At 38.9% G+C, this 25,921-nt stretch overlaps 3 protein-coding genes across 5 annotated transcripts in view; 1 reads left to right on the top strand and 2 right to left on the bottom strand.

The window, feature by feature from the left end:
• Nucleotides 1–49: 49 nt before the first annotated feature.
• LOC108574764 (prolactin regulatory element-binding protein) lies at nucleotides 50–2,254 on the bottom strand. The gene is made up of 4 exons (XM_017937407.1): nucleotides 1,989–2,254; nucleotides 1,513–1,892; nucleotides 748–1,442; nucleotides 50–673 (listed from the first exon to the last, which is right to left on the bottom strand). Exons 1-4 carry the CDS (start codon nucleotides 2,124–2,126, stop codon nucleotides 588–590), a joined length of 1,299 nt encoding a protein of 432 aa, XP_017792896.1. The 5' UTR covers nucleotides 2,127–2,254; the 3' UTR covers nucleotides 50–587.
• Nucleotides 2,255–2,384: 130 nt separating this feature from the next.
• LOC108574763 (NADH dehydrogenase [ubiquinone] flavoprotein 1, mitochondrial) lies at nucleotides 2,385–5,068 on the top strand. 3 transcript variants are annotated; one of them, XR_001891425.1, is made up of 8 exons: nucleotides 2,385–2,493; nucleotides 2,678–2,745; nucleotides 2,844–3,512; nucleotides 3,597–3,829; nucleotides 3,888–4,091; nucleotides 4,176–4,370; nucleotides 4,477–4,572; nucleotides 4,725–5,068. XR_001891425.1 is itself a non-coding variant. In XM_017937405.1 (7 exons), the coding sequence occupies exons 1-6, from the start codon at nucleotides 2,445–2,447 to the stop codon at nucleotides 4,360–4,362; spliced, it is 1,410 nt and encodes a 469-aa protein (XP_017792894.1). In that variant the 5' UTR covers nucleotides 2,385–2,444; the 3' UTR covers nucleotides 4,363–4,370; nucleotides 4,725–5,068. The 3 variants fall into 3 exon arrangements, 2 of the variants coding, with proteins under 2 accessions (XP_017792894.1, XP_017792893.1); XM_017937405.1 differs by lacking the exon at nucleotides 4,477–4,572; XM_017937404.1 differs by having other exon boundaries at nucleotides 4,477–5,068.
• Nucleotides 5,069–9,760: 4,692 nt separating this feature from the next.
• LOC108574737 (RNA pseudouridylate synthase domain-containing protein 2-like) overlaps nucleotides 9,761–25,921 on the bottom strand; it is a 98,499-nt gene continuing 82,338 nt past the window's right edge. The window contains exons 5-7 of the mRNA XM_017937369.1: nucleotides 19,257–19,344; nucleotides 11,780–11,956; nucleotides 9,761–10,629 (exon numbers count right to left, since the gene is read on the bottom strand). Of these exons, the coding sequence (XP_017792858.1) occupies nucleotides 9,877–10,629; nucleotides 11,780–11,956; nucleotides 19,257–19,344 (1,018 nt within the window). The 3' untranslated portion in view covers nucleotides 9,761–9,876. The remainder of the gene's footprint in view (nucleotides 10,630–11,779; nucleotides 11,957–19,256; nucleotides 19,345–25,921) is intronic.

The raw sequence follows: 25,921 nt of genomic DNA, 5'->3' as shown, positions 1-25,921 counted from the left end.
CGACGTTAAATATATATATATATATATGTATGTAACATCTCACATTCTGCTGTACACACGTGAACACTATACAGGACAACTCACATAAATGCAATACGAAGATCTGAATTTCCTATACAAAACGAAATAGTGGTATATAAATTGGTCTTCGGGTGTAAAAAGTGTGTAGCGAGAGAACGAATGTAGCTACCTGTTTCTGTGCGTGTGTGTGTCGATTTAAAAATACCTATGTACAATAATGTTCGTCAAACGATTTATCTAGTGTAAAGTGTTTATTTATTGCAACAGTACTTCATTCGTTCAAACGTTATTTAAATAAACGATGCTCCAAGGGAATCTATTTTGCGCGCACGAACAATGTGACGCAAATATTAAAGTCGGTTAGCGAATAAATTGCACATAATTGTATCTATTGTCACGGAAATCGTGCACATGTGTTTTGTATGTTCAAACTAATTATGTCTTTCTCCTCAATATCATCGATAACACGTACAACCTAAGGGAAAGTACGTTCGAATGTTTTGATGTCCGACCTTAAAAAATTCTAGAAAAAGTACTCGGCAGCGTTAGAGGTGTATTTTTTCAGGTCATATTCCGAGGTAACTACAGAAGATGAATGCTCCACAGACGCTCAGAACGATTAATATGATCACGAACCAGAATGGTAGTGTATCTGTAACGGAAAATATTTATTTATTTTTATTATCTGGAAGGAAAAACCATGAAAGGAATTATTCGATTACTTACGTCTAAACGGTATACTATGTATGCAAATTTTGTTATCCACAGAAATGCTAACAACGGCAGTTTCAGTGTTACTAGCGATAGTATGACCGTCTAGTTTAGTCGGTAAGAATTCTAGGCCAGTTACAAACATACTATGCGCACCAGGTACATGCAAAGCTCTCCTCAAACTGAATGCTATGAGTATGTCTACACTACCAGAAAACATTGTCCCTACTGCCACAAATTTTCCATCATCTGACACTGCCAAAGCTGATAGAGTTTCTTTATATGGAACTGCCCTGACAATGCTTCCAGAATCTACATCCCACATTTGTAAGAAACTAGGATTCTTTCCAACTACTGCATTTGAGAGCATAAATAGTCGAACTTTTGTTACTTCCTCCTTCAACTTCCGAAATCTACATCTCTTGTACAGGTATTTTAATCCATTTGGAGGTGTCCAAGTCAGTTCTTTTAACTTGGAGCCAATGTTCATATCCCACAGAAAAGCTTTGCCATCTTTTGCTATACTTGCAATCAATAAACTATCTGGACTGAAGTCTATGTCATCTATTTCTTTTGTATGTGCATCTATATCATATACTTTATGTAACTGTGGGAACTTCCATACTCTTATGTGACCATCCATTCCACCAGTGGCCATTAGTTTTCCATTTGGGCTTATTCTGACAATCCTCTGAAGAGGTTCTTCCTCACTGTAAAAGTTTATATTATTTAGAACACTGTTTTGGAATATTTTTAATATGTTTAGAGAATAATAATTACCTGAAATCTGTCTGTACACTATCTGCAGGCTTCACAATCAATTGCAACCTTTTACTTTTAATATTAGAATTATCATCCTTAATTTCTTCTATCCTCTCTTCAGGTGTAACAGTCTCTTCTACTTTATCCACACTTTTCCTGTGCCTAAGGCCCTCCTTTGTATTACCACTGGCACTCTTAATGATTTCCCCATTCTTTGTGGTCACCACTTTACTACTTACATTATAAAGCTGACAGTGACTCTCTTGGCCAGCTGCTATCCACATTCTTTTGTCATTATTGTAAGTTGTACAGTTCATAACCACACTTGGACCTGTTTCATGTCTGGTCAACTCCTCTGCAATGAACTGTGACCCATTGTGAGAGAGTTCAAATATTTCCTAATAATGAAAAATCACTCTATTTAATTACTTTACAAAACGAATATAATTTTTAACATAAAGAAACCTCTAAGATAAAGAGAAAATAAATCTTACAAATCCATTGGCCACTCCAGTTTTCGAGGAACCTCCACCGCCTCCAACTAAAATGTGTCTGCCAGTCAGCATTTGCAACGTGTACAGGGGAAAATTCACCCTGGCCAGCAGGTCGCAATTATTTCTCCTGGAAGGCATGTTGATTCGAACAATTCTAACGCCGCCACGAACGTTCCCGCTTTCGTCACCGTCCTCTAGACAGGTGTCTATTGATAGCCAAGGTGCATGACTAGGCTAAAAAACAGAGCTCCCGTCGAGATTTTCTGATTTTTTTTTAGGCAGTGCACAACAAGTACAGGACGCGTTCTTCACAAGCCTTTCGCGAAAACACGATAAAATAACGATGAACACGTACTCAACTTTCTGCCTGCCTGTTTCCCAAATGCGCCACAAGGTGACAATAGTGTGATTTTCTAAGTGGACGTTGCGGACTGCAGCAAGTCTGCAATCGGCAAGATGGCTGGTGCCATTGTGCGTTGTTTTCAGGTTCCGAGGAGGCAATTGGGTGAGTATCGACGTTACTTTGTTTTTTCGCTTAACCTAAATCGTGGAAATTGAAATATTAACAATCGACTACGACGTACGGAACGTTGACATTTCTGTGTTTATCATGCTCGAAAGAAACAACGACGTTTTGTGTCGCCGTCGAGACGAGGTTATGTAATTAAAGAGATTCGTTCACTTTTAAGGTTTCCTTGGGCCATCGTTAAGCAGCCAGCAGCAAAGAACGCTTGCGGATGCCGCTCCGGCAGGAAAGGTACGTTTATTGCATACTTTTTTTAATATTTATTCATTATGTCACAGGATATCGTGACACCAATACAGCACCATTTGTTTTGCTTTTTTTTTCTATAGAAAAAGGGTGGTGCCCTGGCTGATCAAGACCGTATTTTCACGAATTTGTACGGCAGACACGATTGGAGGTTAAAGGGTGCTCTAAAAAGAGGAGACTGGTACAAAACCAAGGAAATTGTTGAGAAGGGTGCAGATTGGATTATCAATGAGATCAAAATCTCTGGTCTGAGAGGAAGAGGAGGTGCTGGTTTCCCTTCTGGGATGAAATGGTCCTTCATGAACAAGCCTTCTGATGGAAGACCGAAGTACTTGGTAGTCAATGGAGATGAAGGAGAACCTGGTACCTGCAAAGATCGTGAAATCTTACGTCATGATCCTCACAAGCTAGTGGAAGGTTGCTTGATTGCTGGTCGTGCAATGGGAGCTTGTGCAGCATACATCTATATTCGTGGTGAATTCTATAATGAAGCTTCAAATATGCAAGTTGCCATCGCAGAGGCTTATCAGGCAGGTCTTATTGGAAAGAATGCATGTGGTTCTGGCTACGATTTTGATATCTTTGTGCAAAGAGGGGCAGGAGCATATATTTGTGGAGAAGAAACTGCTCTTATTGAATCTATTGAAGGAAAACAGGGTAAACCTAGGTTGAAGCCACCTTTCCCAGCTGATGTAGGATTATTTGGTTGTCCTACCACTGTCACTAATGTTGAAACCGTGGCTGTGGCTCCTGTATGTATTTAATACATATTTAGCGCCATTAAGAAATAAATATACATAGAAAATTTGATCTAAAATTAAAACTTTCATCTATAGACAATTTGTCGACGAGGTGGAGCATGGTTTGCGTCATTTGGCCGACCGCGTAATCACGGTACCAAATTATTCAACATCTCGGGGCACGTGAACAATCCCTGCACTGTGGAGGAAGAAATGTCCATTCCTCTGAAGGAACTGATAGAAAGGCATGCTGGAGGAGTGATTGGTGGATGGGATAATCTACTGGGCGTCATTCCTGGTGGATCTTCCACTCCAGTGATTCCCAAAAGGTATTAATTATAAATATAAAAATCCAAGAACCTTTAATTATTTGAATAAATTTTACAGCGTCTGCGACACGGTACTACTGGACTTCGATGATCTCGTCAGAGTGCAGAGTTCCTTCGGTACTGCAGCTGTTATTGTTATGAATAAGCAGACAGATATCATTAAGGCCATTACGCGTCTTATAAGCTTCTACAAACACGAATCTTGCGGCCAATGTACTCCGTGTCGCGAAGGAATTAGTTGGATGTACAAAATACTGGGAAGGTACATAATTGATTCGATTTACTTCCTCTTTAATTTATATTAATAAAATAGACGTTCGAAAATATTGAAAATGTATTTGTTCAGGATGGCTCGAGGACAAGCCGAAGTACACGAGATAGACATGCTCTGGGAGTTGACCAAACAGATAGAAATGCACACTATCTGCGCTTTGGCGGATGGTGCAGCATGGCCAGTCCAAGGGCTGATCAGGCATTTCAGACCGGAAATGGAAGAACGAATTAAGGGGCAGAAGCAGAATCTGTCTAATTGAAAATAAAGGTACAGAGACTAGAAACGATTGAACGTTCCACTATTGAATTCCCGTTGAACCGAGCGAATGTAAATGTATATGCATACATGTAAGATATATTGTATTTATTTACAGTGTATATTAGGCGAACCGAGATGCGGTATAGACAATTTTCCTATGTAATTCTGCCGGACCGTAGTTAAGTTTTTGACGGTTGGGTAAATAAAATAGGTAAAAAAAAAAACCTGCAATTTGTCAGTATTTATAAAGGTGCAGGCGTCATGTTTGAAAGTAATCCAATTTTTTTTTTTTTTATATGGTTTAACGCAACGGAAAGAATCTCGTTTAAAGCGTACGTAACCTCGTAATTCGTTTTGTAATAGAAATCGATCGTACAATAGCGGCCATCTTGCGATACATTTATAGCACGCAGGAAATCATTAAACTAAACCACAGCAAGAAGTATTTCGGGGAGGATTGCGATTTTATTTCAATGATACCGAAATCCAAGGAAATAGCAGACTCTAATCTTGTTTGGAGTAACATTGTTGGAACTTCAACAATGAATCATCGAAGATTCGCTTCGGTCTGTTTCAACGAAGCGTACAAGATAATTCAATTATAGCTTCAATTAAAAATAGATGTTTTTAATAAACTTTATATCTGTTAAATATATCTTGTAATTATGACTCAAGATGACAGCACCATATACATTTTGTAGTTTAAAATATACCTATTATCATCCTATACACTACGATCCCCAAATAGTCACCTGTGACATTTCTTTCGCGTAAAAAAAATGTATATATATTTCCTTTTATAGTGAATATTTTTAAATTCTGAAATATTCAATGTTCATTGAATACACTTCATATAAAATGAGCTAAAAAGACGCGCGCAAAATCGGGAATGTTTACAACGAAACAGGAGTTGGAAAAATAAAGAGGATTAGCACACGACGTGTATACCGAACGATACTTTGCATTTTATTCGTTCATTATACAAGAAAAAATGTTCTCTAGCACTAACGTTTCCGCTGACTATGGATACAGATAATAATGTCGCTCGGATTGCGGTACAATGTGCGTATACAATATACAATATATATATATACATACAAAAGCGCTCGCTCGATTTACAGACCGATGTCTTTCTCTCTCTTCCTCTCTCGCTCTGTGCCACTAAATCGGGACTGTCTTTTGAAGTTTCTCCCTTCTCTTTTTCCCACTTATATTATTCCTTTCTTTCGATATATTTCGTCGAGAGTTAGTTCCTTTCTTTTTTTTATTCTTTTACTTAAATAAAATTAAGCTAGCCATTACAATAACGGGATAGCTTGCTTTCTCTTTCTACCTCTGTTTTTCTTTTCTTGCCTCGCAAGCTATCCCGGTGAGTTAGTAAGCGCACACACTGTCTTTTATGATAGGTCCGTTGTTACGTTATCTCCCTCCTACCTCTATCTACCTAAAATCTCTGTCCACTGTTCTCTGTTTGCCTCTTGCCCACAGGAATCTAAAGAGGCGATGGGATATCTGTGATCATCTTTGCGTATCTTTTTGTATCTTTTTGTCTTATTCATCTTTTGATACATTTTCTCTTTCGAGCTCTTTCTCATCATTTATTTCATTGGTCGCAATTATTACAAAGCTTTCGTATAAAAGATGGTTTTTGATCCCTTCTTGCGATGTCGGTGTTTGACATTTGGCGCGTTCATCTGTAAGCCGCGTTCTAACCAAGAAATTCATGGAAAGTAGCTAATTTTCATGAAAATTAACACTACTCCAGAAGAACACACCTTACAATTGTAAGCTCCAAACATAGTAGTAACCCGGATAAAACTTTTGAATCATAACCTTCAAATTTACGACGAGATACCCATTTTATTTACATCATTCAATAGACCCGTTGTCATATGCGAGACTTTCGGTGATTTGAAGTGATTCACGCGTATTCAAATACAGAATTCAGTTTGTATGAATTAATAAAACAAAAGGAAACTTTAAATGACTTGAGTGACTATGATATGATACGAAAGAGTGCTCGCGGGCGTCTAAAAATCGCAATTCTTTTTTAAGCTACACTTTGAAAATTCAGTTATAAGTGTGCTGCTCTTACATCTTCATTAACACGTTAACTACCGAACCAATTCTAAATATAGTATTATCACGTTAGCTGGCCGCGACTCGGGACTACATATGAAATCCCAGGTATATATGTTTCTTCTGCATTGAGTGCGAGTGAAATACGGATACCTAATATGAAATATCGAGGTCCTGTTTAATTTAGATACGTAACGTCAGAGTCTCATTCCACAAAGCCAGTTTTAAGAATTTGTGGGGATAGCGACGGCTAGCTAGCAAGGCGAAATCCTGGCCAATTAACGCGATAGTACTGTAACTTTCCCATGGCGCTGGAATGAATTTTTTTAAAAATAAAACATCGCAATATACGTAAATAATATGTATACAGTTAGAAAGAAAACTATTTAAATATATTCTACGATGCATTAGTTACTTTACATCATTGTAATAACAATGACGATATTGAAAATTTTACAAATATTACCATTTATTTAAATTAATGCTATTATTCCTAATCTTGGCGTCGTCAGTCACCGATGACCTTGTTAGATACTCCAAAACTTTCTCTCCTACGAGTTCTGGAAAATGTCACTATTGTTTTCTTTCCTATTCCTCAAACCCACTTGAACGTATATGACTTAGGCAAAACCACGCTAGTTCGTGGGCCTCAAGGGCCTTCGCCATAAATTACGCCCCTCCCAAATATCCGAACTTTCCAGAATTACCACCTCCACCCTTCGGATAACCAATTAAACTTCCAGTACCCCCACCCTCGCAATAGAAACGACCAATAGTAATTTTTACCGACGTTATATCTACCCTCGCGCACGCATTTTTCGACAGAAAAATAGTTGGTGTTTCAAAATCAAACTCTAATCCGATCCTTGGATTTGTATCGTAATAATAATAAAATCAGTTATAAAATAAACCAAAATTCTACCTCTGCGGGTTCACGACAATCTCCGCAGCGCCACTGGCACGTCGATGCCAGTCATCGATGACCCGTATGGCATTCAACGTGTTAAGAAGATTCAAAAAGGTCACATCCATAAAATAGAAACTTTTTAAAAATGACCTAGACTTCACAAATTCACGAAAATGGCTATTGATAATCTGCAGAGAAAATTTCTGTTCTCTAGTTTGACAAATCTTTTTATCTGTCACACTTTCCCTGCAGATGTGTCTGTGTCGTGTATCTCACGCACAACAACGTCAAACATGAATCATCAAATAATTAAAGAATAAAAAGAACAATAAATCACGTGGTTTAAGAATACATCGAACGTCTATCACTCACCATATACTAAATTCATCAAACCATTAGAGGATCCCATAGATCCTTGGAAATTCCCATCGCCTCTGCTAGATGTCCCTAGCACGCGATAAAAGCCTATGTATAGCCCCGCTAGAGGAGACGAACGTGACTCGTAGCAAAATAATGTACGACGTTAATCTCGTTATTTCACTCGCTCGATTGTACTTGTTGCAAGTCCTGCCACTTGGACGCGGTCTTTCTTCGACGCGCGGGAACAAGGTACACGTACACGATATGACTTGAAAGAAGCATTCTCTCTCTTTCTCTCTCTCTCATTCACTCATTCTTACGTACTATCATACTCTCTGTCTCGCTCTCGCTCGCCGGACACGCGCTCGCGTTCTTTGGCATGATCATTGGCTATATCCTCCTGGCAAGATCACGCTTATTGTTGGAGACCCCTGCCGCTGGACCTGAGCCACTATTTAGTTTCCTGTATATATAATCAGCCATAAAAATAGACGCGTCTCTATTGCAGTTTCCTACGTCAGCCATCTTGCCTGCGCGGCTCTCGAGGATGAACGCTGGTCGATGATGATACCTTCACACCTCTCAGTCGCGATTTTGTCTTTTTTGTCTTTCTTTAATTGTTTTATGAGCGTTCGTGAAAGGACAGGTGGATAGATGGATCGATTTACACAGTAGAATGGTGAACACAAGGTAGAATGGATGTTATTAGTCACATAATTGAATTTTAGTGGTCAGAGCTATAGGGTTACTGGGACTAGGGAGCAGATTGCTGTTCTATATCCAGGTAATTCGATCAAGATGTACATTCAGAATCACTTTACATTGCCTGAAAAGGTGTCCTGAGAATACTCTAATTTCCTAAATATGGGTACTCCGGTTTCAGTTTGGGATCTCAATGGATACTATCTGCTACATTTCTTGCATAATGCATCTAGAAGTTCCATGTTGATCCTCGGCTGGTAAAATGAAGTTGTAAACTCCATTGAATTGATCTTTGTGGAAAAAAGAGTAAGAAGAAGATTGATCATCTTTGTTAGCAATTATTGTACCAGTAGAAAATCATTGAGAATAAACGAGAAAAGGATCCTCCCTGCTCGCCAAGGTGAAAGAAGCAAGAAAAAAATTCATGGAAAGGTGGAGAGTGCAAGCTCTCCCTCAAGATCAGGAAGCAAAAAATCCCCTCACCGGAGCCCTTAGAAATAGAAAAGACCGTCGGCTCTCCTCGTTCCTATCTGCATCATAAATCAGGAACACGAACGATAACGATCCATCCGGGCTCTGACAGTTGCATCAATCTTCTCTCGTGACTTTTCAACCGATCAGCTCGCAGAACCAGTGAGGATCGTTCGTGTCGCCCGGTGCCAGGCTGATGCCTCGATTTTTTCCAACCAGAAAATTCAGAAAACAATCATCTATCAATTACGTTTTAATTGGCGGACCCTAGACGTCACTGTTGTGCTCGAGTATGACCTGGAAACCTCCCAGGATCTTTCACGCAACGTCTACATTCATCTCAGGCTAATTACTGTATCATACACCTTGCTCTATTTGATTGATCTTTGTCATTTGTGATCTGCAGTTAAACTGGGTGAACCCATCACCTAACACAACCTCTGCTAACCTAATATTTTAGCTACGAAGAGTATGCTCTCGATAAATTTAAATCAATGTAAAGAACAAAAGACACTTATACATTCCTCAGATATTACACAGAGTGGTACAAGATTGAAAATGATTATTTGCAATTTTTTTCCATAATCAATTATCGTTTTAACCATTGGAGGTCTACTGTATTTGTAAAATTGAAGATTCCTAATCTACCTCAGCAATTGAATTACCAATAGAAGCACATTCTTTTCTTGGAGCACATCACAGCTACCAACAACAACGACCATCCTCAAAACGATCCCGACAGGTTCACCAAAAGCATCTCCAGCGGAAGAGCCTCGAATGTCAGCGCAGACCTGGCTAGATACCAATCACGGAGGGCCAACGTCGAGGTCTCCCCTCTACTCTCGCGAGTCCAGCGACCTGGTCATAGGGTATGGGTACATGTACGATGGTCGAGATCGCTCGCTGGCGGATGGAAGGCACGGGGTAAGGATATCAAAAAGGGGTACGAAGGGTGATGACAGCTCGTCCTTTTGTTCAATGCTCTCTGGATCGGAACTATCGGTCCTCCTCGGTCCAGTCACTAGCTGCCCAAGCTGGAAGAGGTGTTTCATATTCCCAGCCTGGACCACAATAGCGCCACGCGTGAAGGTACATGACCAGGTCAGACGGTTTTGGGTCTCTGTACTTCACTTTGCACTCATAGCAATGTGGATCAACCGTCATCTTGTCATTCGTGAAGCTGGAATCTGGTGGCTCTGAGCCTGTCTGAGTGCCTACTGTCACTTTTAGGGATTGCTCCTGTTGCTGTTGTTGCTCCTCTTCACCAAGACCTGGCGTGGACGACGGTGAGGAACCATCTTTATCATTGTTCAACACACGTTCCTCCATGTCTAGCTTCGGCTTGAACAAGCTCATCTCTGAGTCTCCGTCCATACCCAGCCAATTTTCTGCATTATGGATGCTGATCAGATCCCTGACTAACTCTTGATCAGTTTTACCAATGTTTCCACCTTTTCCTTTCTCTGGACCAAAGACTACATGGTTGTACAGAGGATCGTTGACTACTGGGTAGCCTAGATACTGCAGATGAACGCGGATCTGATGCATTCGTCCAGTCTGTGGTTTACAGAGGACCACGGATGACTTGCCATTGTAGCTGAGACGTTTGAAACGCGTCACACAGTCCTTGCCCTTCTCTGAGACCTTGCAGACGCCGATCTTGTAGGACACCACCTCGATTGGCTCGGAGCAGACCACTTCTTCTTCAGGGAACTCGCCTTCGACTCGGCAGACATATTGCTTGTGGACCTGGACAGATAAGTTGGAGGTTTTTTGAAATTTTTGCATGCGAATTTCTCAAGTCTTAACTTTACACATTGGAATTACCAGATCCATTCTCACCTAGGCTCTTCTTTATTTTTTTAATCAATGATACAATTGTAGCGATCAGCTACAGCGGAAAACATTTGGCGAGCAGACTACCAGCACGGTTTATGACGTGCGCGCTTGAAAGGCTATTTTTGAGGAAACCGTTTTTAGCTTATTTAATTTCTAAAAATTCGACAATGCATGTCCGCGTAGAAACTTTCTCCGACGGCCTCAATAGCAAATTGCCGCATCATAAACCAAGGGTTTCCGAAAGGTCAGCCGTACGAGGCCCAGAGGCCCGAACCGGCAGGTCACGAGTACTTGACCTGGAGGAAACTCAGCTGCCCGCCAAGTGACGTCAGGGGAAAAACCTCCCCCGCCAAGTCGCACTGCGGTCCCAAAAGCGAGGCGTCAGGAGGCCAGTCAGGCACGGACCTCCAACGCCGACAGTCCATTTCAATAAAGATCGTACTAATACCGTGAGGGTACTTAGCGAAACCCTACACACGTTTCGTTATTTATAATAATAACCATATTCCTTCACAATGTTTCATATATTCAAGTTTTCCTAACTTTGAAATAATAACTGTTTAATATTACTGATTTTTATTCTATATAAAAGAAATGTAGAAATATTACAAATTACAAAGACGCACTGATCATGAACTGATCCGCGTCGCGTCGCAGCTAGCTACGCGCGAGGATACGCCATTAATTTCTGTATTTTTAAATTAATATTCTTTCAGCTAAAACTATTTCTCCTTTTCAAGTGTGAGTGAATTTTCACCAAGTGCTAATGTCAGAATTAACCTAGGGTGGAATTATTTCTACAAATAACATTCGAAAGTTTGCAACACGAAAGCTTTGAAATTCCCAAGAACAATATCGGAAACTTAGGCGCTCAAGTTAGAATTAACCAAGGATTTCCTAGAATGTTACCATAATTCTTCATAAATCTCCACAAGACGTTAAATACGACCTAATGGCTCTTAATTCCACAGGCTGCGCAATTTTTCCTCCTGGTTTCACTTAAAATTCCATGAGAATTCCAATCGGGAGCCGGTTTCCCATTACAGTTACGTAAACGAACCTGTCTGTTTCGTATTTGGTGCTCCATCTGCCGCGCCTTCTTTGGCGTCCTACCGAAAAGGAGAATTCCGCTGGTCAGTCTGTCCAACCTGTGGATCGTTCTGAGGTTCTTCAGGTTGTATTCCTTCGCTAGAATGAAAACCACCGTGTTGTGCCGGTATCGTCCACACGGATGCACCTGCAATCCAAAACGAACACGAGCTACGTTTATTTACCGTGAAAACAGAATGGAAATGGAACAGTAAAGGGAGATCTAGCGATCGACGATTCTACCGTGGTTAAAAATACTTTGTTAGAGGAAAGCGGAATGAGATTATTCTGTTCCCCAAACGAGAAGCTGATCTACTTTGTGAAGTGAATCTTATTAGAAGAACAAGATCGTTCTGCTTGATTTTCGTCAATGTTGAGGATGTTAAATTTATAATATTTTCAACGATATTCTGTTGAAGTAATTTCTTTTATCCATTTAGAGTGTCTTCTGGGTACCTGACGTGGAATCTTTGGTTGGAAGAATTTTTTTAATGGAATTTCAGTGTCTTTTTGTGTTGGTGAACGTAATAATAGGTATCTAGTACATCTTGGTTGTAACAACTTTTTTAATTGAATTAGAGTGTATTCTTGAGACGAAGGGTGCAATAATAAGTTTTTGTTACAGCATTTTTGCTTGAAGAATTTTTATAGACGGTTCAGTCTATTGTCTTGAATTGAACAGTATAATAAAAAGTATCTGTGTTAGTAATTTTGGTTGAAAAAGACTAAATTAAAGAAATGAATTTTTTTAAGAAAAGAAATTGAAGAAGTTTTTAACTGATTTAGGGTAAATCTTTTCTCACTGGTTTATGGTGCTCTTTTGAGCTGAATAACATAAATCTGAACTCGTTTGATTAATTCAAGGTGCTCTAAAAAGATCCTCTACCTTCCAGAGCACCATTCATAATAAATAAAATTCATTTTCACATTTTCACGAAATTTTATTCCGTAACACTTTTAAATGTATATAATGCATTTAATCTTCACTTTAGTACAATTTACACGCGAATGGCAACGCGTGATTCAGTCTAACCTTCCTTAAACTGCAGAATAAAGAAGAAGCAATCTACCAACGGTTGATACAACAATCCACGAACACGTCATTTATCACCGAAACCGCACGATCGAAGTGGCAGATAAAAGACAAATAGCACCAGACGTTTAACATTTTATCCAGGCAACATCGTCCAATTAAAAATGCCTCTCGAACGACCACAGTCGTTTTTATCAAGCAAACTAACAGGCACACAGTGGGCAAACATAAAGGACATTGGTGAAAAGGCGCGGTTCGAAATCCTACTGACCATATTCCATCGGGCCATTAAGGGTATTACCGATGGTCAGTGCAAACGATTCGAACCGCGTGACACCGTGGACACGTGTTGGTACGCGAACGCACGTGCAAACACGCTTCGTGCATGCGACGACCCATTTCTCCTGGTCATTCGAGGTGAAAGAAAGAAAGGAAAGAAAAAAAAAAAAAGAGTAGAGGGAGAAACGATCGACGATAAAAGGGAGCAATTCGACGGTCTCGTGTTTGCCTCTGTCGCCATTGTGGACACAGTGGCCGATTTCGAATGGTCACGTCGAAGAATGATGCTTTCACGAGGAATAGAGGAATTTCCTCTGTCCGCTGAATGAGAGTTTAATTATTTATTTGGCATTTTAGTGGTGAAAAAGGGTTTTGCCTTTAGATGTTTTATACTGTTTGTGTAGGTTGCGGGTTTAATGTGAAATTTAACAGGGATGTTAAGGAATTTTTGAAATTCGTTATTCATTCTTATACTTCATTTTACAAAATTTCTGTAGGTATAGCAATCTTTATTTCTAATTTCAATATGAACAAGATTTAACAAATTGTTAATTGTTAACAAAATAAATAAGTATTTTTATTAGAAACTTAACAGCAAATTTAAGTGGTTCTTAGACAAATTAGATTGGTATAGTTAAAATAGAAGGGTAAATAGAAATGTATATAAGAGCTTCGTACTTCGTACTGTAAGTAGAATATGACCGTACATGGTCAGACAAGGGTAACTGTCCCAAACGGAAGATTCAATACGACTGTAACCTAGTTCTAGGATCCAAAAGCACAAGAGCAACCAGTTTACTGTACAATCTTGCCAATTACACAACTTCAATCACATCATAAGTGAATGAAATGTACAACCTTTAACCGTTTCACTGTTGGTTACTCGAAAATCAAACGCTCCCTGTGTGCGGCTGAGTTATAGCATTAATAATCACTGCAGATGAAATATATTAACGAGTTAAGCTACTGTTATATGTGCGTATATGGTTGAATATTTAATAAAAGTATATAAAGTTAACAGAAAAATAATATTTATAATTTTGAAAATATAAGTAGTATTAAGGGAATGATCTAAAACATTAATTTACTTTTTTTTATCATCTTGTACACCAGTAAAAATTTCACGTATGGGACAGCATAGAAATCTGTGTAACCAATCGAAGTTCTCTTTCCACTAAAAATCCCCGGCTCAAGTAAACGCTCATTGTCTCATCAATTCTTTTGCTTAAGAAGAAGCAGTTTCGTTCAAGGCCACTCAGCTTCGAAAAGGAAACACTCACGAGTCAGGGGCGTAGCAATAAATTCGAAGGACCTGTTCGAGCGATTGAACGGAAGAACGTGGATGGGTCGATGGGCTGGCGGGACTATTAGAAGCGTAAATAGCACGTAAACAGGAAGTGGCGGCTCGTAAAGACGAGCTGACAGCCGGTCGACAACGAGGACCACTCGATTTGCTCGATAATCCTGCCTCTTCATCCCTCTGGCTTGCCCACAACCCTTCCCCCTCTTCTCTTCTCCCCTTTTGTCACCTCACAGTGACCCCACTCGTTGTCAGGCCAGTCGGATGTACTCGAACCGGATGTGTATCGCGAGTACCCTCTGTTTCCGTTCCTCGCTTTTTCAAGTCAAACTATTTTTTATTATACTAAGAGGCTTTCGCGGTGGACTTAATTTTTTAAGGCGATTGCTAGCGGCGAGCATTGATGCTCGCGTCCCACCCTTTTTTTGCTTTCTGCGCCGATGTATGTGTGTGCGAAGATCGATAGAAGTGCATCAATGTGTTTTCAAGTATTTTGAGTAGAGGGATTTAGAGTGTGAGAATTTGCACGATTTTGTTTAGAGCGTGTCGAGTGTTTTTCACGCTGAATTTATTTTCAGGATTTTTTCTAGGTATAGTACCGAATAGATTTTTTTTCTTTCATTCATAAAGTGTGTTTCTTTTCTCGACTAAAGTTCTGTTTATTAATCCTTTTTACTAGTAGAAAGCGTGTATGTATATAGTTTCAAATTTCGACTCTGTTAAAATATCAGTCACAGTTTTTTATTATACGATTAATTGATTTTTTTTTTTTTGTTCAGAGTTATGGTTGTAGAGACCTCTTTTTCATTATGTATAAATATCGAGTATAGATGGACCACACGCAAAGTTTTTTTTGAAATGTCGGAATTTCCTCTCGACGGTCACCCATCCTTTTTACGTACCGCACCTAGCGATGCTTAACCTGAAAGATCGACGAAGACTGGACATTATCTATTTGCCGTTGCTCCTAACTTTGTGTCTTCAACTTTTCCCCCATTAATACTAAAGTGAACTGTAATGTGTCTAATATCGTCCAGCTTGAAACTTAAGCTTAATATTATTAAATATGCATTCTATTAAAATGAAGTTTTACAATATTCTACTTATGTATGTATAACTCGTAGCCCTGTTTGCTTTATTTCGTATAGTAAAAAGTATCAAGTACCCTTGTAGTTTTTATCATTCATTTTGAATATTTTCTATAGAGAGTACAGAATATCCTCATAATTCTACCTTCATCTGAGTGTCTTTATAATTTCAACTTTTAATTATTTTCTACGATCAATACCAAACAAGTACTTACTTACGCGTATAGATACATACACCATTATCTTTCAAAGCAAGCAAAACATTTTAACAATACCACAATAATATTGTATACATTTTTTCAATCTCCATTGTATAATTATGAATTTACTTCGATTGAAACTTTATCAGTGGTAATACCAGCTCCTTTGTCATAAGTAATAACATTACCAGCGTCTATAGAATATATCAAGTGTGTATCAATGCAAGGTTAAAGGGATGTAAAACACACAGAGTGAGATGAGTTCGTAAATTGTTGGCCGAGTGTCGACAGAAGGGGGATGGTAGAGTTTGATCGAAAAATCCAGGAGGGACAAAAGGGTTGGAAAATAAAACTGACACGGGCCATTGTCCCCGGTGTAATTAAATGATCATTCTCGCGGCCGCGAAAATGTTTTCGCGGCAATTAAGCGATCACGCGGAATGGTAATTAAGCGTCGCTTAATGTCTCTCCGGGGCTTTGATCCGCGAATTAAACGGGGAACAATAGCCAGTCGAACTTGAATCCTCTCGTGACAAACTCGAGGGACACATTTTCTGCAAATTTTTTCGCCAGGCCGTATGAATCTACCGAGGTGAATTTCTTTTTACGAATATTGCTCTAACTAAAAGGGCGAGTTTTGAAGTAATTTGTAATTGTGAAAGACGTTGATATTTGTCACTTTGATATTACTTTGCATGCTCTTGGAAGATCTTGATAATAAATTTTTGTACAATTAAAGTATGTGAAATGCACGATTTCAGTTTAAATTTATATTCAATATTCGAGGCTTCAGATTTAACGAATATTTAGATTTCACATTCTTAGAAGATTCTGGAACCTCCTTCGATTTCTCTTAATTTCTGTTTAATTTTCAATTTTTTGCGTAATTAGAGAACGTGAAACGTACCATTCAGGTTTAATCAGTATTCACAGAATTCGAAGCTTCTGTTGATAATTTAAATTTCTATTTTTTTCTTTTTCCCCGGAGGTCGAAATTAAAAATTCCAGAATTTAGCAATATCCACAGAAGTAGAAAGCAGAAGGCTTCGTGATTTTTTCTCTAGATTATCTTTGCAACGTGGCTTGCGAAACCCTTAGCGATCTCTCGATGACATTTTCACTGGCTGCCAGAGAGCCAGAATGATTTACCACGCTGCTAATCCAGGCATAATGCCTCTAACTACCATTCCAACGCGATTTCTGCGCCAGTCCGACAATTTTATAATGGCACACTCGTAATGTGCATCTTCGAATGCATATGAACGAGGGATAATTTACGTCGACCGTGTAATTTTCAGTTATAACGCAATTGCGCGATTAGAGAGAAAAAATCTCCGATTAACGTAGTTAGAACAAGTTTGTGTCTATTTTAAAACGTTTCACCGTTGATTTGTCACGGTTTTCATCACTAATAGCCGTAAGAAAACACAAACCTTTTCAGATACTATCATTATTAAGAAACCGAAAAAATTGACAAAAATCTTCGATTTGTAAGTTATTTCCACAAAAGCAAACTTTTCAAAATAGAAAAAATTGACAAAATTCTTGGACTTTCAATTATTACAAAAGAAAATCGAGCTCATCGAAATGCAAAATACAAAAAATTGGAGAAATTGGTAAAATTCTTCGTCTTTAAAATTGTCGTCCAAAGAAGTCCAATACTCAACAGTGATAAAAATATAAAAAAAGGAATATCCTGCCGGAAATTACTGAAAAAATGACATTTCAAGAAACCAAGATAAAGAAGCGATGGAATTACGATAAATCACCGGGAAAATAAGAATGCAAAGGCAGAGAAAAAAATCGCGAACAAAAGAAGAGACAGGCAAACGGGTGAACCTGGGAAGCAGTCACCGTGTAAAAACGCATTACAAAATTGCCGAGTGATTATTCATAAACTATTTGCTGCGTCGAAGGCCGTCGAGTTTGTGGACGATGAGTAAAGCCAATCGACCAGGCTGGAGATAGGAAAAATTAGTAAAAATACACCTGGTACATGCACAGTTAGAGAAGCATGCGTGCGGTTAATAGCTTTAGTCGAAGAAACGGAAACTTACCATGACACACTAGAAAAAGAAGGAAAAAAAAAAAAGGAAAGAAAATACTCCGAGGAGAGAGAAACGTGCAGCAAAATGTAGGAATTTGATCGACGATTGTACACGCTTCCTTCTTTATTTCTTCTCGAGATATGACAACGCTTAAGGCCTCACGTAACGTATTACAGGATCTACGTAAACGTTATCTCACGTTCTTCAGACTGGAATACCTTCGACTTGGGAATCGTGACTTTTGTCTTGGGAATTCTTTTTTCTTCCCTCTTGTAAATAAATTAGCGTGACATTTTAAGAGGTACTTGTTAGAAATCTTTCAACGATGTGGTAATTAACACGTCAATGTGTTATATCCTTTTCCATAGGAAACACTTGAAATCCTTGCACTTTTTCCATATGCAAGTATTACAATCCTCGTTGAAGGAAAAGGTCAAGGAAGAAATTCCTTATACGTTCCTTTATACGTGAATATAATAGCACAATGTGTAACAAAAGTTCTCAACCTCTGAGGTGAAATAATAATTTACTATCGCAGAATGGAAGGCAGTAAAACGAAAAGCATGATACTTTCATAAGTTTGCAATTTTACTGAATGATTACGTGACATCGTCTAATAGTCGAATTAAGAAAAAAATAAGATTTCAGTATTTAACCCTTTCGTCATTGAATTATTTGCTTAAAAAATTTCTAATTTATTTTCCTCTCTTTTTCTTCGTAATCTTTTTCTTTTTTCCTTCAATTTATCTACTCATCGTGTCTGTAACAGATGCTAAATTCAGATGAATTCTTGTTCGAGTACACTCAAATGGTTCGAGTACTTCATTCCTACTAGTAACGAAAGGGTTGAATCAAACATTTTTGAAATCTGAGTTTAACATCTTCACGGACACCGACACATGTGTGTACCTTTAAATTTTCCGAAAATTTCAATACTTGCGATAGAGAAAATATGAAAAGACCACAATCTCCCGAAATCTCGAAAAATCTCCATGAATGAAGTTAGATCAATATTTTCTAATTTGAAAGAAAATCGTCCCTGAAGAGGTTAAGAACTTTTGTCACACACATCTTTCATATCCTCAAATGCTACTCAAACATTCTTCTCCCGACTTTTGCCCTCTCTATATTCTCAAAAAATTCCACAGACCCACAAATAAAACCTGATTACTATTCAATTATGCAACAACGATTCGCGAAGGCAACGAGAATTAGGCTCCACCGAGTCGAAGGTATTCCAGCAGTCAAATAAATCCGGCCAGTAGAAGCACATAACATGATCTCGAACGGCAAACAAACGCGGGGGATCCGTTCGAATTGATCGCACGATGGCTGCTTCGAGCCAAAAATAATCGGCCAGGGGCCGCAGGAAGCGAACAATCGTCGTTTCTCTAGTACAGAAAGAGACACGAAGCTGCTCTAGCAAAGTAGTTCTTTTTCTTTTCTTGTTTTTTGTTTTTTTTGTTTTTGGCAGTACAGTCCTGGCAGTACACCACTTACAGGGATGGAGGCGGGCTTGTTGACCACGACGACGTCCTCGTCCATGTGTATCACCGTGATCGGCTCCGAGGTGACAGGCACCTCGTGTCTGCAACACACCAATCGCAACCAGCTTAACGTGGCTTTGTTCCTCTTGCGCGTACTCTCATTCATTCTATCTTTCTCTCTCACACGTACGGAACAGAGCTTCGTTTATCCGAGTGTTCGTGGGTTCGGTTTGATCGAACAAATTTTTTTGTCTTGTTTCTTTGCAAGAAACTGTGTGAATGGCGTTGATGTTAGTGGAATTTTTTTTAGACGCACCAGGGTGTTCTGAAATACTAGGGGACGGGAATGTGGGAAGTGGTTCCTTCGAGGGAAATTACTACAGCGATTCAGATTAGATTTGTCAAGCAGAGTCTGATCGTTTCTGATTCCCTAACTGAATGGCTCTGTGATGTTATTAAAAGTCTCAGATTTTGCAATTCTTCGTGGAGAGACAGGGTGGCTTTATTCTGTATTTTCGCATTTGTTTTTTAAGAATCCTGACTGTTGTCTGTTTGAGAAGGAAACTATGTATAGCAGTGTGCATTCTTCTCTTTGTAATAGTAGAGATTTTTATAATAGTGCAGGTTCTTTCTGTTCTGTTTCGTATCGGAGACAATCGGATAAACGAAGCTGGTGCACGTAGAAAATGGCGACAGATAGGTACACGGTGTAGTAGTGATTCACGGAAGGGAGAGAAGATCACGAAATGTGAGGGAAAACGTTCGAACATGTCGTTTCCAGTCAATAAAGTGTTGAACGTGCATGGTCCTCCTCTTTCGAACAGTTAACCCGTAACACGTGCTCATGCGGTTTCGAGACAGGATTTCTGAATGACTCACGTCTAACACGTATACTTAAGAGACACTTTAAAAGTACATAATATACTTAAGAAACACGATAAAAGAATGTTTCTTTCGTCGAAATATATTGATTTTCGATTTGTTTGAAATATCACTCAAAGAGACACGACAGAAAATGTCTTTTATTAAATACTTTACCTTTTTCAGTATCCATCATCCATTGAATCCAATAATTTTCTATTGAACATTTAAAAATACACAGTAAAGGATCATTTGGATCGTTTCATGGTAATCTTAACGTCTCGTTCTTTTGTTTTTCAGTTTTAGATTGGCAAAAAGTGGTAAGAATGTTTCGTAATCCTTCCAAAAATTCAAAGGAAAATCACTTTTGAATGCTCAACCCTTTCAAAATTCGTCCGATTGAAAGATTCCAAGTTAAATCGGTAATTGTAATTCCTCAAACATTTGGCAGCGAGAAAATGCAGCGTTTGCAGGATCTCTGCAACCACAATCTTCAAAATCCACCCCTAAATATCTAATTCCTTTACCCCAATTATAATCTTCGAATTCAAAAATTTCCTCACAAAATTATCTTTCCTCGAACCTTTCAGAGTCCTCAAATTCCCTCACTGATTACAATTGAGGGATCCAGTGCAAGAGGGAGTTATGCCACGAAATGTTCAAAAATGAGATTTCACCTTCAGAATTTCCCCCAAACGCTTTAATACACGTAAAATGTACAAGGATACATGTTTTGTCAAGCAAAATAGTCCTAAATAAAATATTTCCTAACAAGAACAGTTTTTGCAAAGCTTTCTTTTTAAATCGAATTTTCAGATTCAAGCATACAGAAAATTAAATAAAAACCAAAACATTTTCCCAGACACACTACCTTCATATTAATAAGTTTAAATAAAGAAATAGCAGTCTTAATTGCGCAATTTCTATTGAAACACTACTTTTCATAAAAGCCTCATGTAAGCTCCCTCTTGCACCGAACCCCTCAATTCCTAAAAAATCCCAAAGTTCCGTCACAGAGTAATCTTCAAATCACAGAGTCCACCTCGTCAAACCCTTAAATTCTCCCACACAATTAAAAGCTCTCTCATCGACAAACTTCTCCATCCCCCGCATCATGCCTCATTCAGCGAGTCTTCTGAACGATCGTTGAGAAGCGGAAACAACATGATAGACGCGTCGCGAGACGCCGCTACGCTAAACAGGTTAATGGCGGCGCGGGAAACGGGAGACAAAGAGTGTGGACGCCTCGAAGGAACGAGGAGAGACGCGACGACGACAGGTGGTGGCCGTGCCTCCTCATCCTCCCTCTGTATAACACGCGCTCCTCCAATTACACGTTCCATCTGCCTAATGCATTCCGTGAAACTGCCTCGGAGTCGTCGTGTGCGCCGCCATTCTTTCCGCTCCCGCGGACAATGAGGAACAGCCTCGGCTCTCCGCGGAGGACGCGTCTTCTACGCTCTGTTTCCAACGAATTCCACCCCTTCATCTTCTTCTCTCGTTTCACGTACTCTTTTTCTTCTCCTTCGTCTTCTTCTTTCGTTTCTTTTCTTTGCGTCGGAGGAGTGTTTCTGTCTTTCTTTGTATAAGGGAGAATATTGTTAGGGGCAGAGCGACGCGGTCCTCTTTTCTACTCGTACAGCCGGCTTTTTGAATAATTCAATTCGAAGCAAGGTAATTTCTGAGAGTCTGCTCGAGTGACAGATGATTCTGTCCCTTTTTCCCCTTCTTTCCTTGTTAGAGAATGTAATTGATAATTTGAGTTTCTTCTCGGTGGGATGACTTCAGCGTGACAGGGGGATTAAGTCTATGTGTTAAGGCTTCGTTAGAACTAGTTTATGATACGGTCGCCTGTAGACGCTATTTTTGAGAAGGCAAAGTTTTACCCGTACCTGAATAGGTGGTACGTGACCTTAGCATTAGCTAAATTAATTTGCTGTCTCTCTCAATAGCAATTACCGTGTCATAAACTTTAGGGAACCCAAGAGTCGGACGGCCACGGTGACCCGATCAACGGTACCGCGCTGACGTCACCTTGGGCCTTTCCCCGTAGGGGTGAGAAATCGCTCATCACCCCCCCTCCGAATCCTTCCCGCTACCTTTCCACAAATTCCATCCACCAATTGAATATTCGCATTTTTGTCACCCCGTTTTCCACTTCCCTTCCCCTGTCAACCAATCAGTACCATCACCGATGCTTTAAAAACACGCGTAAACGTGTCTTAGGATATAGTTGAGAATAGTGTAAAGGGAACACAATTGCTAAGAATAATAGAAGAAGAGTTATTATAATTTACATAGTCTCTTGTATTTGTAAGAGTGGTCCTTCGAGACATACATATTGAACTCTAGTCGGCACATCACGTGCAATCTCTACAAAGCTCGATAGGTATCTCATTGAGATCCCGACCATGAGCGTTTACACTATGTTTAGGTAGAAATTTAGGGGAGAATCGCGCAAAGTGTGCAGAGGTCAGGTTCTGTTCTTGAGGGATTGAGCAAAGGGGTTTTTTGGGATGAGTTTCGAAATTGGAGAAATTGTAGAACTTTGAAAAATTTTAGTAATTTTGAAAAGAACGCAATACGAATGAAAATTCTATCTGAGGATTTAATTACGATTTAAGTACGTTGTTTCTGCAATTCAGCTAAATTTGTCAAATTTGTCCTGGTGAAATTTTGGAAAGTTTGTTCTACTGGAAATCACGAAATTTTGTGGATACAATTTTTCTCGCGGTTACATTTCGGCTGTATTTGTCAAACGAAATGGCTGCCAGAGGAACTTTCTCCCACGGTGAATCCAATAATTACTCCGGTCCGGAATAAATCGCTATTATGATTAAACAACAAAGAAGCTCAAGCATCGGCTCGAGGAGAATTTCTTCGGAACTTTTGCATCGTTCGGCGATAAAGCAAACACCGGCGTTACAATTAAAAGTTCCACGGCGTCTTGCCAGTAGATCGATCTATTCATCCGGTCTTTCTTTATTTAGGATATCGTGGAATAAAACGTCGGAAAGAACCAGCTGGAAATTCTCGCTTCAATTGAAACTTCCGTCGAATTATAGGCAATTGTATTCTGGCACATAATTTAAGGGATATTTTTAATATAAAGATACTTGTGACCAATAAAAGAAGTACAACACATAAATTATGGAAGATGTTAAATAAAAAATTCTATTTATTATAGAAGTTGAAATTAGAATTGAACGTTCTATCAAATCGAAATTCAAAATTCCAACTTTTAAGTAGAAATTTACAAAGTACTTTGAAAAGTACAAACTTAGAATCTAATTTTCTATCAGACAAAAATATAAAAAGCGCAACATTTTCTAATCAGAAGTAAGAAACAAAATAATGATCAAAGAAATGATCTCTTTCATGACCCAAAAATAAATGTCTTATCCGAAGAAAATTGCGATATATCCCTTTACTTAATACTCGTGCCCGTGACTCACAGATGCACAACTATTCAAATAAGCCCAATAAGTGCAATTTTGTTTAATCATTTTTTTTTTTAATGTCCCATATTGCGTTATCCTTTCTACAACGACAAAAACGTGATTATGGGCATTGTAAATAATAGTAAATTCATTTCTGCATGCCTAGGAAACAGATTAAAGAAGAAAAATTAATCATTTTTGGCACGTCATGTTAAAAAGAGCCTAAAAAAGAAACTTGCCAAAATTGAAAAAAAAAAACGACGTCCAGTTTGACCGATGTACACGTGGAAAGAAGACGCGGAGAATGGAAACGCAGAAAGATGGCCGTTCCGCGTCGTCGGTCCATTAATTCACCTCCACCTTTTCGCGAGGTCGCTTTTAATCGCTCGTCGGGCTGGATTAGCGTGTAATTCGAGCGGAATCAGCGTGCAGAGAGTGGTGCTTTTTAAATGGCCGCCGACTTCAGGCCAATTACTACGTACGACGCGATCTTAATGACTTGCGACGAGGAAGCTCTCTGTCCCGGCGACGATTAATTATATCCCGTGATTTTTCAACCGTACGGGCCAGGAAAACTGAAACGAAGCCTCGTTCAAACTGACCGAAGTAACTTTTCCAAATAGCGGAATACCGGCTATCCGAGCCGACGGAAAACCACCATACACGAAGTTTCGCGCGTTTGCATTGGGAAAACGAGGGAGAAGAGGGGCTGGTTGCGGTTTCCGCATACTTTCTCCGACACCGGATGCTTCTATTTTATATACTGGGAAAATATGCAAACTGTTTGGTACATTGTCGCTAATGGAGTGTAGTTTGTGGTGGATTCGAGAGGAAAATTGAATATTGCAGGGGTTTAATTTGGTATAGAACGAGGGTTGGAAAAGTTTCATGTTCGGTTTATGGTGAATCTTTGAAATTTATGTTATTGCCGAGCAAGAGAGGTGAATAGTTATTGTGCTGATACAGGAAGTTGAAAAATAGAGGATAAATTTATCTAGTGGTTTATTGGTTGTCGTTGTAACAGGAAATTGAATTGAATGTTTTCTACCTAAAAGGATATATATATTATATTCTATTAATTTTTTATTGATTTCTTTTGTGTAAATCTGTGCTACTTTGTTATTTTCTTAAATCAATCAGCAATTATTAATTGTTTTTTCAGATTTATTCTTGAGATATTGTTAATCATTTAGAATGTACTATTTAAAAGGTAGTTTAAAAGAAAAGTACTATTTTCTACCGTATTCTCTTTTTGGATATTGTTCTAAGAAGTTTCATTTAATAACATTACTATTCACTTTTGGGAATCAATCTTTTTAGAAATTTGTTTAGAATTCCTGTACGTTAGATCAAGCATAATTTCTTACGTAGCAATTCGAAGATTGATTTATCTATACTAAGAATTATTATTTAGAATTAAAAACTCGAGCAAAATTAATGTCCTTCGTTTAAGATACTTTCACTGAACATTGTTACTATACGAAAAGAAATTTTTTCAAATCTTGCATGAAAAAGTGAAATGAAAGTTTCCTTCGCCAAGAATTACCAATATACCAAACCAAACGCTTTATTTGTCCAAAAGCAGTGTTTCAAGAATAAAAATAAGCGTTCAAAATTTTTCACTAAAAATTGCTGGCGCGCAAAAGAAAATTCTTCAAATATTTCTGCAACAATTCTGTCAAATTATCAAATTAAACGATACGAAAAAAATCTTCCTTCACACCTCGCGGATTTCCACTCGAAAATCTCTAAATCAAAAGTTACACAAACGATTCCTCAATTTCCCCTCTTCTCTCGTGAACAACAATAAAGCATTGTTCCTCCTTTCGACGATCTTACGCAAAATTTTTCACAATGACACGAATGAGAAAAGGCTAACGGCTGATGTCGCGCATTTGGCCCGATCGACTTTTGGCAAGCCGGCCGATTTCGGAAGGTAGAGGATCGACTTATTTATTATCCTTCGCCGCTTAATTTAGCGTTCCCTGTTCTCGGTGGATACGCGTGACGGAAGCTGACGGTCGTTAAACAAACGTTATACGACAATGCCCGTATCGAATCGGATCTACGTGCACGAGCCTCGGTTTGCTGCCGTTCCATTACGTAAGCCCGGATCAAAGTGGCGCGTTGTTATAAATAATTTCGGGATTCCTTGTCCTAGAACTGCACGAAGTGAAGAGAAGACGAGGCACGCGTTCCGTTCGTGGAAAATTGGACGCCTTTTAAAAACATTTCTCTCGCGAACACGGAAAAATATTTGCGTTTCATCCTGTCACCTTATCGTACAACGTGCAATTTAAAGAAAAAAAGAAATGTACAAAATGCCTGCAAAAATGTAGCATGTAGCAAAAAATTTCAAATTTTCACTTTGAATTTA

Source organism: Habropoda laboriosa, unplaced genomic scaffold (genome assembly GCF_001263275.1).
Source record: "Habropoda laboriosa isolate 0110345459 unplaced genomic scaffold, ASM126327v1 scaffold225, whole genome shotgun sequence".
Classification (NCBI taxonomy): Eukaryota; Metazoa; Arthropoda; class Insecta; order Hymenoptera; family Apidae; genus Habropoda; species Habropoda laboriosa.
The sequence above is the reverse complement of the archived record's forward strand: the minus strand, read 5'-3'. Positions and strand labels throughout refer to the sequence as shown.